A 13,123-nucleotide genomic window follows, 5' to 3' on the forward strand; every position below is an offset into this window, starting at 1 on the left:
ATCACGGTTTTCCTCCTTGTTGAATTAGTAATTTTTTTTCTTTATTCTTTTTTCAAACTCATTCAAAAAAATTGACACGTCTCCTGATAAATATATAATTTCTTAAGAAAATTGTTACAAATATAAAAAAAATTATAAAAAAATAAATTTACAAATTAACATGATTTTATAAGATATGTTTGATCTATTTTATAATAAAATTAACTTTATAATTTAACTTATCACATCAAATCACGTTAATTTGTGAACGTATTTTTTATGTAACAATTTCATGTCTAAAATATCTTTCTTTCATAATACATATCAATTTTTTAAGTTAGACTTTTAGAAAAATGTGTGCCTGTTAATAAACACTTATCTAGAAAGAGGCTTCCTCCAAATTGGAAAACTTTGCCATTCATGTATTGGTCTAGTCATATATTACAAGTATTGGTCTAGTCTTATATTACAAGGGACTTGAGTTTTTTTTTTTTTTTTTTTTTTTCAAATTGAATTGGAGGAAAACTCTTTCAATCCATTTACAAAATTGATATTTACCAAATGGTCAATCAAATTGTCGATAGCTTAAAAAAAATTAGAGTTTAGAAGAGTCTCGTACTTTTTATAATTCGAATGAGTTACCACGAATGATGATGAGTGTTTTAGCAATAAACAGCATCAATATCTCTTATCTACGTTGTAAATGAGTTCATATCCAATTTTGTAATAAAGTTTGGCGCAAAGGTACAGTAGTTGAAAATTGTAACCATTTTCCTCTGCAACAAGTAAAATTTTAAATAAATATCTTTCATTAAAAGTAGGAAAATGATAAGGATCCCCATTTATCCCATTCCAATTTTTTTTTCTTAGTTTTTTTTTTTTAACATAGTGATTAAGAAAATGTTGTTTAATAATATTGTGAATTTTTTATTTTTTTTAAATATTTAAATTATGTGAAAAAAATATTTAAAAATGTTTTTTTTTATTTTTTTTCACATCATTTTTTTGACACTTTTAAATATTTTAAAAAAAATTAAAAAAAAAATCACAATATTATTAAACAACATTTTCTTAATTATTAAAAAAAAAAAAAAAAACCGTGATGCTTGATCATTGCCCTTAAAAGAAAGAAGCATATATTTTTTTAATGAAGAAACACCTGAAAGTTTTTTAAGTTAGAATTTCTCTTATTGAGATTTTAAAATTTATATAAATGTCTTTCATTTAAAACAAAATAAATATAAAGTTAAAGGAAATTATTGTGCATTTGAAGTTTCAAATTCTTAGACTATACTGAATGACGTTTATTTTAACAAGACTTGACTCGGTTGCTTGATAATATTATTAAACTTAATTTCGTAAGAGCACAGGTCTATTTCGCTGTCACATGACCTCTTACATATGTGCCCGTGAAATTTTGTGTTTTTTATTTCTGTTTTCGGCAGCGAAATTGTGACCCTATTTTGAATGGAAAAATATATTGGCCATTATGAGATGAATTTTTTAATGAAATTTTCTCACATTGAGGCTACAACTTATTTTGAGGATAAAACTAATCTTGGTGACCCTAAGTGAAGCTAATTAGTTTTTGAGTTCGACTAGTTACAAGTTAGTGTTTAAACACACCGCTTACTGTATCGTCTATTACAATTATAAAAATAGAACTATTACAGACACAAAAAGATTATACAAAATAAACCCACAAATTAATGTAACTTCATAGAATCCGTTAGATCTATTTTATAATAAAATTAACTTTACAATCTGACGTACCCATTAGTTTATGAGTTTACTTTTGTGTAATCACTTTGTAGCTAAAATATTTTCCTAATAAAAATCATAAAATACAAACATTTTCTTATGCAATCTAATGCACAAGCTTCTATATCGATGTTATTTTTATTGTGTTGATAAATAGCCTTGTAAATAAAAAAAATTTATTAGTTTTTATCCTATAGAAAGGGATGGGACACGTTAAGTAAGATATAAAGATGAAAAGTGAGGATAAGCATGGCTGTGTTAACATCATTAAGTTTGACTGGGAAGAATAATTTTGAATAAAATTCAAAGAGATCAAAAGGTGAAGTTCAAATTTCAAACAAAGTTTGAATGTAGCTGAAAACTTTGTTAAAGACCATGTGAATCAATGATGTCGCTTTTCTACTTTTTCTTTTAGCTTTATAATGTTTAGGGCAACGATCAGTCTTCTCCATGATAATAGCACTATAGCAGTGTAGGCAAATGCTCAATAAGGTCGGCCCCACATACACCACAGAGAGTCCCACATCGGGCAAACTTCTAACCCAATCCAATGCCTTTTCCAAAACCTAAAGCAAGTAGCAAGAGCTCTTCCTACATGGTATATTACGTATAACAGATATCATACATAATTCCTTCACATGAATTGCAAGCATTCAAAAGGCTGACACATAAATAATTCAACTCAGTACCTACAACCATATGCCGCAAATAATACTCAATTTAAGTTACCCGGGATGGAGACAAAATCAACACGGGTGCTTTTCCTGGTCTTCATCAGATCCAAGAGCACTTGGATCATTTGCAAGCAACAGCCAACTGAAAATCATATTCACAGAAACGAATCAGGAATATTACTGCTTTGAGAGACCTAAAACTCGTTTGGTTACACAGATCAGATGAGATGAGATAAGATGAAAGTTAGATAAAATATTGTTAGAATCTTCAATCCAAAAACCTCATGAACTTGCCAAAAATCGAAACTATGTAAGAATCTTTTGTTTTTTTGTTTTTTTTTTTTTTTATGTTGGGGAACCTCTCCAAGGCAGGGCCCTTCGGACCCACTCCTGCAGAGTAAACCCCAATCCATGCACCTCACCCTCGGAAGTTTCCCTACACGAAACTGGTTAAATCGCTAACTTTTCACCAGGAGATATGACCCCAAAGGATTGTTTGCACACATGAGATGTTGAACCTTGGACCTTGAAGGGAGTGATATCCCAAGACCAAGGCCTTCATCATTTAGGCCAACCCCTTGGGGTTGCTTTTGTTTATTAAAGAATGTTAAGCAAAGTAACAAATCGAGTAAGATTTCATATTAAAATAATAATATATACAAGCCCCAAATGTACAAGCCTCGTGCTTGTGCATCCGGAGCTTCTCCCTAGCATTACTCTTCATATTAATCTGACATGCACCCTTAATATTCAGACGAGCAGCAAATTTCATTAGAAAAAGTAACCCGAACAGGTAGTCACAAATTGCTGAACCATAAAAAGAAGAAGAAAAACACTGCAATGACTAGGCAACTAAAAGTTTGCTTCATTATCAAGATCCCCTAACAAGTTGGCAGGTAACAAATTCAAGAGAATAGATTGCAAGGATGAAGAAGCTGGATATTTCTATAAAACCATTGCTGCAAGCCTGCAATAATCTTCTTTCGCGTTAATGGCAATAATAAACTTAGAATTAAAGGGATGCAATGTAACTACTGAAAAGAAGCTAACCAACGCAATTACCAGGAGCTCAGTTTTAAGACCACAGTCACATGTAACTGGCTTCTCAATAAATCAGTATATAACATCTCAATGTAGAAAACCCATCTGGAGTCCCTTCAAAGCAAAGATCTCAAGTGATCATAATCATGAACCTCACATTCACAATGCAGCCATCATAATCAATCTACATTTGAAATTTCAAAAAAGAACCCATAGTTAGTTTTTCCCTGTTAATAACAAAAGCAATTGAAAGCATAAAAACATCAATGAAAATGCAAACTGCACCTGATTCTGAAAACAAGCTGCATGAATACAACATTGTGCCACTGAAGGACAGAAGGGTGCTTTACTTTTTTTTTTATTGGTAATAAATCTGCGCTTTACTTAAGCCAATCAGACATCGGAGCCACAGTACCAACCAACCTAGATTTTACTCTTTACAGCTTAGTCTTACTACCCTCGCAAGACAAGAAGTCAAGAATTTTTGAAGCTTTTGCCAAATCATTTTGGGAACTTCTAATCGTAATACTATTAGTGTTCTTACCAACCTCGGTACTGAGACTGAGAGAACTAACAGACTGATTCATTTTCATTTTTGACCCATACTTTGCTGCAAATTGTGTCAATGAGAGTGCCTTCCGGGCTGAGTTTGGTGCATCTTTATAATTCACAGAAGCTAAGGTGTCTGAAGATTGACTTGAAGCAATTACAGAAGCTAACAGCCTTGATGAGATTGAATTTGAGTTTGGATATTTGCTACATGCAGCTTGTCCCTCTATAACAGCTCTATCAATAACAGTATCGCAACCAGAAGGACTGATGGCCTTTCTCTGACCAGTAGAATCTTGTTTCGGTAAATTCAAACTGTCCAACAATGTTAGTTTGGAAGCACTGTCCCCATTTGAATGCATGCTAGCCATGTTTTTACCAACAGAATCATCCAATGGAGCTTTTCCAAATGAGAGAAAGTTTATTCCCTTTGGTACCCCACTCAGTGAAGTTCTATTTGGAATCTCAGCCATTTTTTGAAATGTGTCTGATGCACTCGAGATTGCCAGATTCCCAACTTTGGCTCTCCCATTGCTACTTGGAGAGAAGCTTCCTTGTGTAAGCATACTAAAATTGACCACTGGAGATTTCTCAGCAGTGAGGAGGCGGCTGATTCGTTTGGGTGCAACTGCAGATGGTTTCACAAGAGTCTTCACATTTGTGGGAGGATGTGCCCCTGTGGAGTTGGAGAAGACATCATTCTGCACGGAGCTACCCATAATGTTCAGTTGCTTCTTAATATTTTTCTTAGCCAGGGAGGATGGAGCCTTCAACTCAGGCTCGCAATAATTCGAAGGAGCTGTGGAATCTTCCTTGGTTGGTATCTGAAATGAGAGTAGCCAATGAGAAAGCAACTTAACTTCTTGAGCATTAATCTCAATTACTGGGAGTAAATATTCAATTATTCACTTGTTATTTATTTTGTTTGTTTGGTAGAGAAAATAGTAGTTAGGCACATGTTACACTGCAATGTAGTCTCAAACAATTAGGCTACTGTATTTCAAAACATTAAGGAAGAATTGCCTTCATTCCCTCAAGCTCTCATTCCTTTTGTAATTTGACCACCAAGCAACCGAGTTGTCACTTGGCCCCCCAATTAGAAACATAAGTTGTAAATTACCCCTTCTTTTAAGGTTCAACAACTAATATTGTACTACGCCATCTATCTGTTAAGATTGTACCATGTCATTCACTTTTCGTCCATTTGAATGGTTAGAACTTAAAGACAACGTATGTTGCACTCTAATTGGGTGGTGGCTGTGTCAATTGGTGATCAACTAACAAAAGGAGTGGTAGCTTGAGAGGGTAAAGTGTAATTTTCCCAAACATTAAATAAACCCAAAAGCGTAGTACCTTGTGTGAAAACATACAAGCATCACCTCTGCTGCAGAAACCTTTCACATAATTGTCACAGGGATAATTCGAGAGCTGATGATCAAATGGACAGTCATCTCCTTTCATGCATGAGTGGCGCGCAAAATAACTGCAGGGCTGCAGCAAGAATGGAGGGGAGAGAGAGAGAGAGAGAGTCTGTTAGGCCTTCAAGAGATGTGAAGATGTGACTGAGGGAGCACAAAATTGTGTTATTACATATATCCTCAAACTACAATCAAACAGCAGATGCCCATCAAATGATAACAAGCAACAGACTCCAGCTAACTACCGCTAATTGGCCAGTTGTAAATAACAAGAGTTTTATGATACAGCAGCTGGCAACTTAAAAAAGCATAGGTTAAAGAAAATACCGTAGATTTTGTCAATGGTACTGTATCATGTGAAAACTGGCACTTGTCACCCTGTGAAACAAGGATAAGTTATTGTATGAGTAGATGGGTAAAGGAAGGAAACCCAAAGTCACGTAGATTATATGATAAAGAAACAATATAATAACATCTTTTGATAAGTCACTCACACAAAATGATTGGAAATTTAGAAGGGGTAGAGGAACTGTGTTGAACTCTTGTCACAAATTTGTTTTCAGTTCATGGTATTAAAGGGCACACTTGTATGCCCTACATCAGAGAAACAGTTGAGGGGATATGCATATGCCCTACATTTACAAATCGACACTCCTTTTAATAAATATTTGGACAAAATAAGTACCGTTTATGTAGTGTTTTATTTTTTTTCGTGGTGTATGCATAGTTTTGAATTCAGTTATGGTCGGAATGGCAGGAATTTTCGGTTTTGATGTAGTACCCATCTTGGAACATTTTGACAATCGATAACTTGAGGAAGTGTGGCTTTATTGTTATGGAGTGGTGTTTCATGTGTAAGAAACATGGAGAAACTGCGGATCATCTACTTCTGCACTGGGAGGTGGCAAAGGATTTGTGGGATGGAGTTTTTAGTAGAGTTGGGTTGGCTTGGGTGATGCCTTTGAGAGTAGTAGATCTGCTTGCATGTTGGAACGGGCTACATAGTTGTCCTCAAGTGGCTGCTGTGTTGAAGATGGTTACTTTGTGTCTTATGTGGTGCATTTGGCGGGAAAGGAACGAGCAGTGTTTTAATAATTAGGAGCGCACCTTGGAGGAAATTTGGAATTTCATTGTGTACTCTTCATTACAATGGTTTCTGCTATAGTGATTAATGGAGCTTCAACTCATGATTTTTTGTTTTTGCTTTCTACTTTATAGACTGTATTTAGGTGTTTTCTTTTGTATACATCCTGTGTACATGAGTTTCGCCTATTTGATTCGATGAATAAAATTGTCTTTCTTACTTGTCAAAAAAAAAAAAACATTATACATTCTCATTCCGTTTCGCTCCAAATTTCGGCTCATTCTGGCCAATTTTGGACTACATTCCATTCCGGACTGTCTTAATAACAATTTTATAATTTTCTTGTGTTTGAATGGCATTTTTGTAAATTTCAAATTTATATGGCATTCATGTAATTTTAAAATCTAAAAGGGATTTATAAGATTTAAATTTTTTTGTAACTTTAAATATGTACCCTCATTCTCTTTTTTCTAATTCTTTTTTTAAATCTCATTATTTTTAATAATTTCTTGGCTCTTTGTTTTTTTTCTTTGTTTTTTTTTAGTCTCAACTCAAGTTTGTGATTTTTTTAATATTATCTTTTGACACCAATATCTCTACCTTTTTTTTAATGTTGTCAGTGTATATTCACTTTAGAAATTTTCAACTCTTCTATATATATAAACATATATATATAGCTAATCCCGAAATGGTACACTAGAACGCACCAGTACCGAATATTCTATTCCAGTACTTAAACCAGAATGATCCCCAGAATGATTTTAAAACATTGGGTGTATGACCTGATTGCTCCACAATAAGTTAACATGCACAAGAACACAAACGGCAGAAAAAGAGATGCATATTACTAAAGCAGACGGTTCCATAAAAGAAATGAATGCATATAAGAGGTACCCAAGAGAGAAACAATCACTGTGAAGACAGAAGTTCGATAACCAGGTAATTGTACTTTCCTATGATCTTAATAGATAAATAGCCACTTTCATGCATGGAAACAAAGCAGTATTTATGAGGCAGAAACAAGAGAAAGCCCAGAATTTAAAGCATGAGAAACAAGCAGAACCAATATCTCCCCAGCCAGAACTTAAATTTGGTCCAGAGCCAAATGAAATGGACATTAATTTTCTTTTCTATTTTTTTCTTTTTTTGATAAGTAAGAATGAAAAATAATTGATTTTCTTTTCTGGAAAAATATGTGTTGTTTCCAAGAGACATGACAAATATGTAACCCAAACAAGACAATCAGGAACTAAACCTCTATAAGAAAACTAGTGTCAAAAAATGAAATTTGCTGCTTGTTGGAACACATTACAGATTATTGCCATAGCTGCAGAGCCAAGAAACTGAAGAAAATAAATTTTTAAGTGGTTATGGTATAAACATCCAAATGCACCTTTGCTGCATGGCAAGGGTATTGTGAAACTTGATAGAATTAGTAATCAGCATTAAGATCAAACGAGAATAATATGACACGGAGGATTGTACAACCTGGTGGCACCTTCCCTTGAGATAATGGCGGCAATATGTCACAGTTTTTGGTTTTGACACTGGATATAGTTTCAACCTTTTAACACCGAGCTCTCTGTTCTTTTCTGCTCGTCTCTTTCGTTCTTTTAGCTACAGAATACAATAGTCATTAATGAACTGATTAAATACTTTAAAAGCAGATAGAATTATATTCCCCACTTGAAAACTTGCTATTAAAAATGGAGTGAATTAATCTTTCAGGAGATTCTGAGTACCAAGCCAACACCTGATAAAATTCCTTAGAAAGAATGGACATACAATAAGCTTCATCAAAATATATGTATATATATATATTTTATTGGTGGCACCGGGTGTCAGGAATAGTGTCCCGACCAATCCCGAGGGTACACAGGCCCTCAGCAAGGAGTTTCCCACAAGTGCACCTTGGTTAATTCAAGGGAAAAATCCCCCAATCCTATGGCCCCTAGAGATTGTTTGCACCTAAGGGGATTTGAACCTTAGACCTAAGGGGAGCATACCCCTAAGCCCAAGGCCTTTACCACTTGAGCCAACCCTTAGGGGTTAAGCTTCATTAAAATATACATAAATATACAAAGAGCATCCAAGCAATAGAGGAGACCGAAGAGATATTTTTAATTACCTTTTTCTTTTCTTTCTTTTCTTTAGAAAGAGGGCCCCGCTTTTTCTTTTTGCAGGAATTAGCATGTTGCTGCAGTGCAGATGACAAACATCAAATCAGAAGGGTTACATGTGGACAAACACCATAATTTTAGGACCACAAACATTTCTGTGTGGAGAAAGTGTGTGCATCACAAACTTGGTCTGATGTGAAGGGGTTTATGTGTTTGAGAAAGAGAAATTTCGGAATCAACTTGTCATATTGATTATTTATATGTAAAAGAATTAGTTTAAAAAAAAGGGGTTATGGAAAAATGCAAACTCATAGTCACTTGTCTGGTATTGAAATCAATAGAGCTAAAACTGATCATCTCTACTCAAAGTGAAAGCAAGAACACATCCCTTTGCCCACAATGAGATAAGTTGCAGAGTTCTAAATATTAACCACAATTAACTCAGATTAGCATAACAATGAAAGAAAATGCTTCCTTATTGGAAATCAAGACCATGTCTATTTAATTCTGTAAGTCATAATGCAAAATTTCCTCTTCCACTGCATTTAACATCCTCAATTCCAGAAAATGAGCTGTTGTTTAAAACAGTGTCGTTAAAAGTGTGCTTAAGCACAAATCCCCAAGGCCAAAGCGTGCTTACGAAAAGCAAAGCACATTTACAAAAGCAAGCTTTAAGAGTGCTTTTGGGGCTTTCCGTGCGAGCTTAAAGTGCAGAAAAGTGTGCTTTTGTTATTTTATAATAAAAAATTATAAAATATCAATTCAAGACCCAGAAAATGGCGTACAATTATTATTAAGTATTTAGTTGATATTGAAGATCATGTATGTACCATGGCGCCACATGTTGTCATATGTGAAAGGCTTTGACTTATATAATAGTCTAAGTTGGCTTTCTAGATGGATTGGTATTTGACTGCTTGTGTTGGCATAAAAGTCAATACCTACAATTCTTGAGCTTTTTGGTATATTTTGATTTAATTTAACCATGTACTTTAATTTGATCATGGCTATCAAGTAAATGTTTTTGAAGAGTGGCTATAAAGAATCATATATGTATATTAGGTAAAGCACAACAGAATTATATACAATACTATGTTTAAGTAAAGCTTGGCCACCACGTGGGTGGCCAAAATGGCCATTCCATTTTTTTTATTTAAGTTAGATATTTTAAAATGAATTTTTTTATAATAGAAATTTTATTTGTATAAAATTTTTTCTAAAAAAATAATATAACTATTTAAGAAAGAATTATTTTGATACTAGGAAATCTGTGAGGTTGCCACATGTTTTCAGTCGATATTGATAGATAAAAAATTAACAGAGGGTCTTCTTTCTAATTAACTCATACTATATGGGCTTATTTCTCAAAAAAAAAAAGTTACACTATCTTAAACCAAAATACCCTATAGTACAAGGGTGTTTGATTAAAACTTCCTAAATTGTATTTAATTAGTTGATTACTTTTTTATCAGTTATTTAATTAGTTGTTTACTTGATTTTCATATTGCATAATACTCTAATAAATTGAGCTAATAGGCTAAATATATATTATCATCTTGGTTTTTAAAACTTTTGTTATTGCATTTTGTGGATTCTTTGTTATTATACACTAGTTTTAAATATATGCACTTTACTTCAATCAGCCGCACGCTTGTGCTTTGCACTTTGCACCTAGGCTCTAAATAGCATTTACACTTAAGTGCCCCTAGTGCTTTAAAATCTAAACTATTTAGCAAAATTAATAGACCATTATGAATTGAACAGTACTCTAGAAAATGGAGGACACATATTTTATCACAGGGACAGCTCTAATAACCAAAAGCAAACAGACCATGCCAATAGACGCCATTACAAAAATATCAAAGATTCCCATGAGGAAGTGCAAAATATAAACCTGTAAGTCAAATAATAAAAAATATCAAAATCAAAATCATACCTCCTCTGTAGATGTGATTCTGTGGGAATCGGTTGTATTTTTTGGTGAAATCTGTGCAAGCGATTCTAGATTACTAGGACAAGCTGGTGGAGGACTACCACCCTCCTCGGCTCCACCTTTCTTTCTATTTTTTCCATCCTCTAGCAGAATGTCATGCATATCTGCAATTTTAGCTTCCATGGGTTTTTGGTGAAAACTCATTTCAGGTCTAAGTGTCATCTTGTTTCCATTGCATTCCTCTGGTTCAACTTCTCTACTATTGTTAGCATTGTCAACTGTGTCCACATTAAAGGAAGTGAACTCAATAGCTTTACCTTTTGCACCATTCAGTTCATTGTGGTGGAACTCTTTCTTATCAAATACATCTAGAGATACTTGAACGCCATCTACACTATTCTCCCCTGACACTATAGCATCTTCCGTGAACTTATCCAATGACTTGTCATCTGTTCCACAGTCACCAGAAATTTCTCCCTCTTCAACGTCTACATCTTCAGCCATATTGGGAGAATTTAAGGAGTTGCTACTATGAACTGATTTCTCCAATTGTGTCTGAGCCCGAGGGGTTTCATTCTCTGATTGTACCACATCAGTCTTCAGAAAGGAACTTTCCTCATCCATATTCTCACTTCGTTTTGGAGGTTCGTCGATCATATCTTTATCTAAAGACAAGTCAAAGGCTTCAGAAATATTTTGACTAGAGTATATTCCCTTCTCAATTTCTGTATTCTTGGTAATAGGAGTATGGAAATTCATTGCATGGCTGGAAGAAACTGATTTCTCCATTTCAATGTCCATCTGCTGCATTTCGTACTTTATATCAAATGAATTAGTTTTCAAGGATAAGCCCTTGTCTTTACCACTCTCTATAGATTCTAGAACTTCACCAATCACGTTCTTATCTAATAACAAATCATAGGCATCGGTATTCTTTTGTTCATTCTCATCTCTCTCCATAAGAATGTCCTGACATGCAATATGTTCTGCTTTGGTATTCATCACTATAGCATTATCACTGCTGCCCTGGTTTTTGTCCGATGATGCGGTTGGGGGGTTAATATTATTTCCATTTACAGGTTCTTTATTGGCTGTCAGGATATGCTCTAATTCATCCCTTAGAAATTTTTCTGGACAAAATCTTCTATCTTGGAGGCCAATCCCATCAGCGCTCTCAACAAAGGTCATGTCCATACATTTTGACAAATCCTCATTTTCTTCTATAGCCATTATTCTCTCCATCTCATCTATCCCCACATGTTGTGCATCACTGAACCCTCTGTCTTGGACACCAATAACTTCAGAACTCTCATCAGATTCTGTCTCTTTCTGAGTTGCCAACTTTTGGGGCTCCATTCTACTAGGACCGACCAATTCAGAACTCTCACAGACTTCTTTCCCAGTCGCTTGCTCCAATTCATCACTGCCATAATCTTTTAATAAACAATGTCAATAACAATAAGAATGGCACGATTGAGACTGATATTATAAAAGATATAGAATTTGTTAACAGGTAAAGGTCATAGTTCCACTCCACACGATCTTATTGTTTTTCTAAATCAAATTCCCGCGCCAGGTATAAAGATTATGATTCCTGGTGCTTCGATTTCTAGAAAAAGTAAAATTGGGAATCACTCGACCTCACGCAGAAGTGATTAAGCACTGTTTGCTAAATTCGTAGTTTCCTAGGTTAAAACTGATAAAAAAAATACTCCTTAGGTAGGTACCGTGTGGATTGGCACATGGAAAGAGCTTTGCTTGCTTTCATGACCGAAAAGCGAAGGATATCTACATTTTCTAAAGCAATACACTTACTTTCTATCTTCCAACTAAGAAATTCCGAACAACTTAATTTCTCGGAAGGCAAAAACAGCACTCGAATCAAAGACTTGTGAGAATCTGGAGCAAGAAACCCCCACAGCAAATTACAGTAATGAAACTGCGATATGTTTGAATTACTACCTGAATTTAGCTCCGGATGTAGAACTTGAGCAGCCGAAGGAAGCTGAGAATTTTCATAACAATGAGATAGGATTCGAACAAGAGTAGTGTAAGTATCACTCTTGAGGTGTGACCGACAGCGAGTGAAAGAGAAAAGAGGCGTTTCTGAGGGTTTGGGGGCTTCGATTTCTGCTTTCTCCATTGTTACCGAAAAAGGAGAAATCGAATTCAATATTCTTCAAGAAGAAACCCTAGGCTGGGCGGGGCTAGCTCTGAAAGTCTTCCGAAGCAACGTTCACCACCCCGAAAGCTAAATTCCGCTGAAGTCGACGTGAGAAGTCGGTGGGTTGAAGGAAGGATAATTGACGTAAGCTCTGATATAGAAGGCTTAGGGCCTGCGACAAATGTTATCAAATATTTTCAAATTATTTCAATTATTTATTATTATTTAATACTTATAAATATTCAAAACTATTTTTAATATTCAAGCCAATTCTAATAATATTAAATAATTATTCTATCCTCAATTTAATGTCTCAAAAGATAAAATAACCTATTGAACTCAAAATTTAGTTCTGTCAAAATTAAAAAATAACTTTTACAAATATTTCTTAAATAATTAT

The 13,123-nt window shown here is 34.4% G+C and overlaps 1 protein-coding gene across 2 annotated transcripts; it reads right to left on the reverse strand.

Moving 5' to 3' along the window:
- Positions 1 to 2,307: 2,307 nt before the first annotated feature.
- On the reverse strand, positions 2,308 to 12,859 carry LOC109009464 (zinc finger CCCH domain-containing protein 65). 2 transcript variants are annotated; one of them, XM_018989930.2, is made up of 9 exons: positions 12,522 to 12,859; positions 10,563 to 11,992; positions 8,635 to 8,703; positions 7,995 to 8,123; positions 5,750 to 5,800; positions 5,358 to 5,495; positions 3,741 to 4,828; positions 3,477 to 3,639; positions 2,308 to 2,556 (listed from the first exon to the last, which is right to left on the reverse strand). In XM_018989930.2, the coding sequence occupies exons 1-7, from the start codon at positions 12,700 to 12,702 to the stop codon at positions 3,893 to 3,895; spliced, it is 2,934 nt and encodes a 977-aa protein (XP_018845475.2). In that variant the 5' UTR covers positions 12,703 to 12,859; the 3' UTR covers positions 2,308 to 2,556; positions 3,477 to 3,639; positions 3,741 to 3,892. The 2 variants fall into 2 exon arrangements, with proteins under 2 accessions (XP_018845475.2, XP_035549205.1); XM_035693312.1 differs by lacking the exon at positions 2,308 to 2,556 and adding an exon at positions 2,833 to 3,381.
- Positions 12,860 to 13,123: the final 264 nt, after the last annotated feature.

This window comes from Juglans regia, chromosome 1 (genome assembly GCF_001411555.2).
Source record: "Juglans regia cultivar Chandler chromosome 1, Walnut 2.0, whole genome shotgun sequence".
In the NCBI taxonomy this organism is placed as follows: domain Eukaryota; kingdom Viridiplantae; phylum Streptophyta; class Magnoliopsida; order Fagales; family Juglandaceae; genus Juglans; species Juglans regia.

Coding starts and splice junctions, on each gene's coding strand:
- LOC109009464 (XM_018989930.2), bottom strand. CDS start 12,702: ATGGAGAAAGCAGAAATCGAAGCCCCCAAACCCTCAGAAACGCCTCTT. Junction 5,801..7,994: donor TCAAGGGAAGGTGCCACCAG/GTTGTACAATCC, acceptor CTTGTTTCACAG/GGTGACAAGTGCCAGTTTTC. Junction 5,496..5,749: donor TACCATTGACAAAATCTACG/GTATTTTCTTTA, acceptor TTCTTGCTGCAG/CCCTGCAGTTATTTTGCGCG.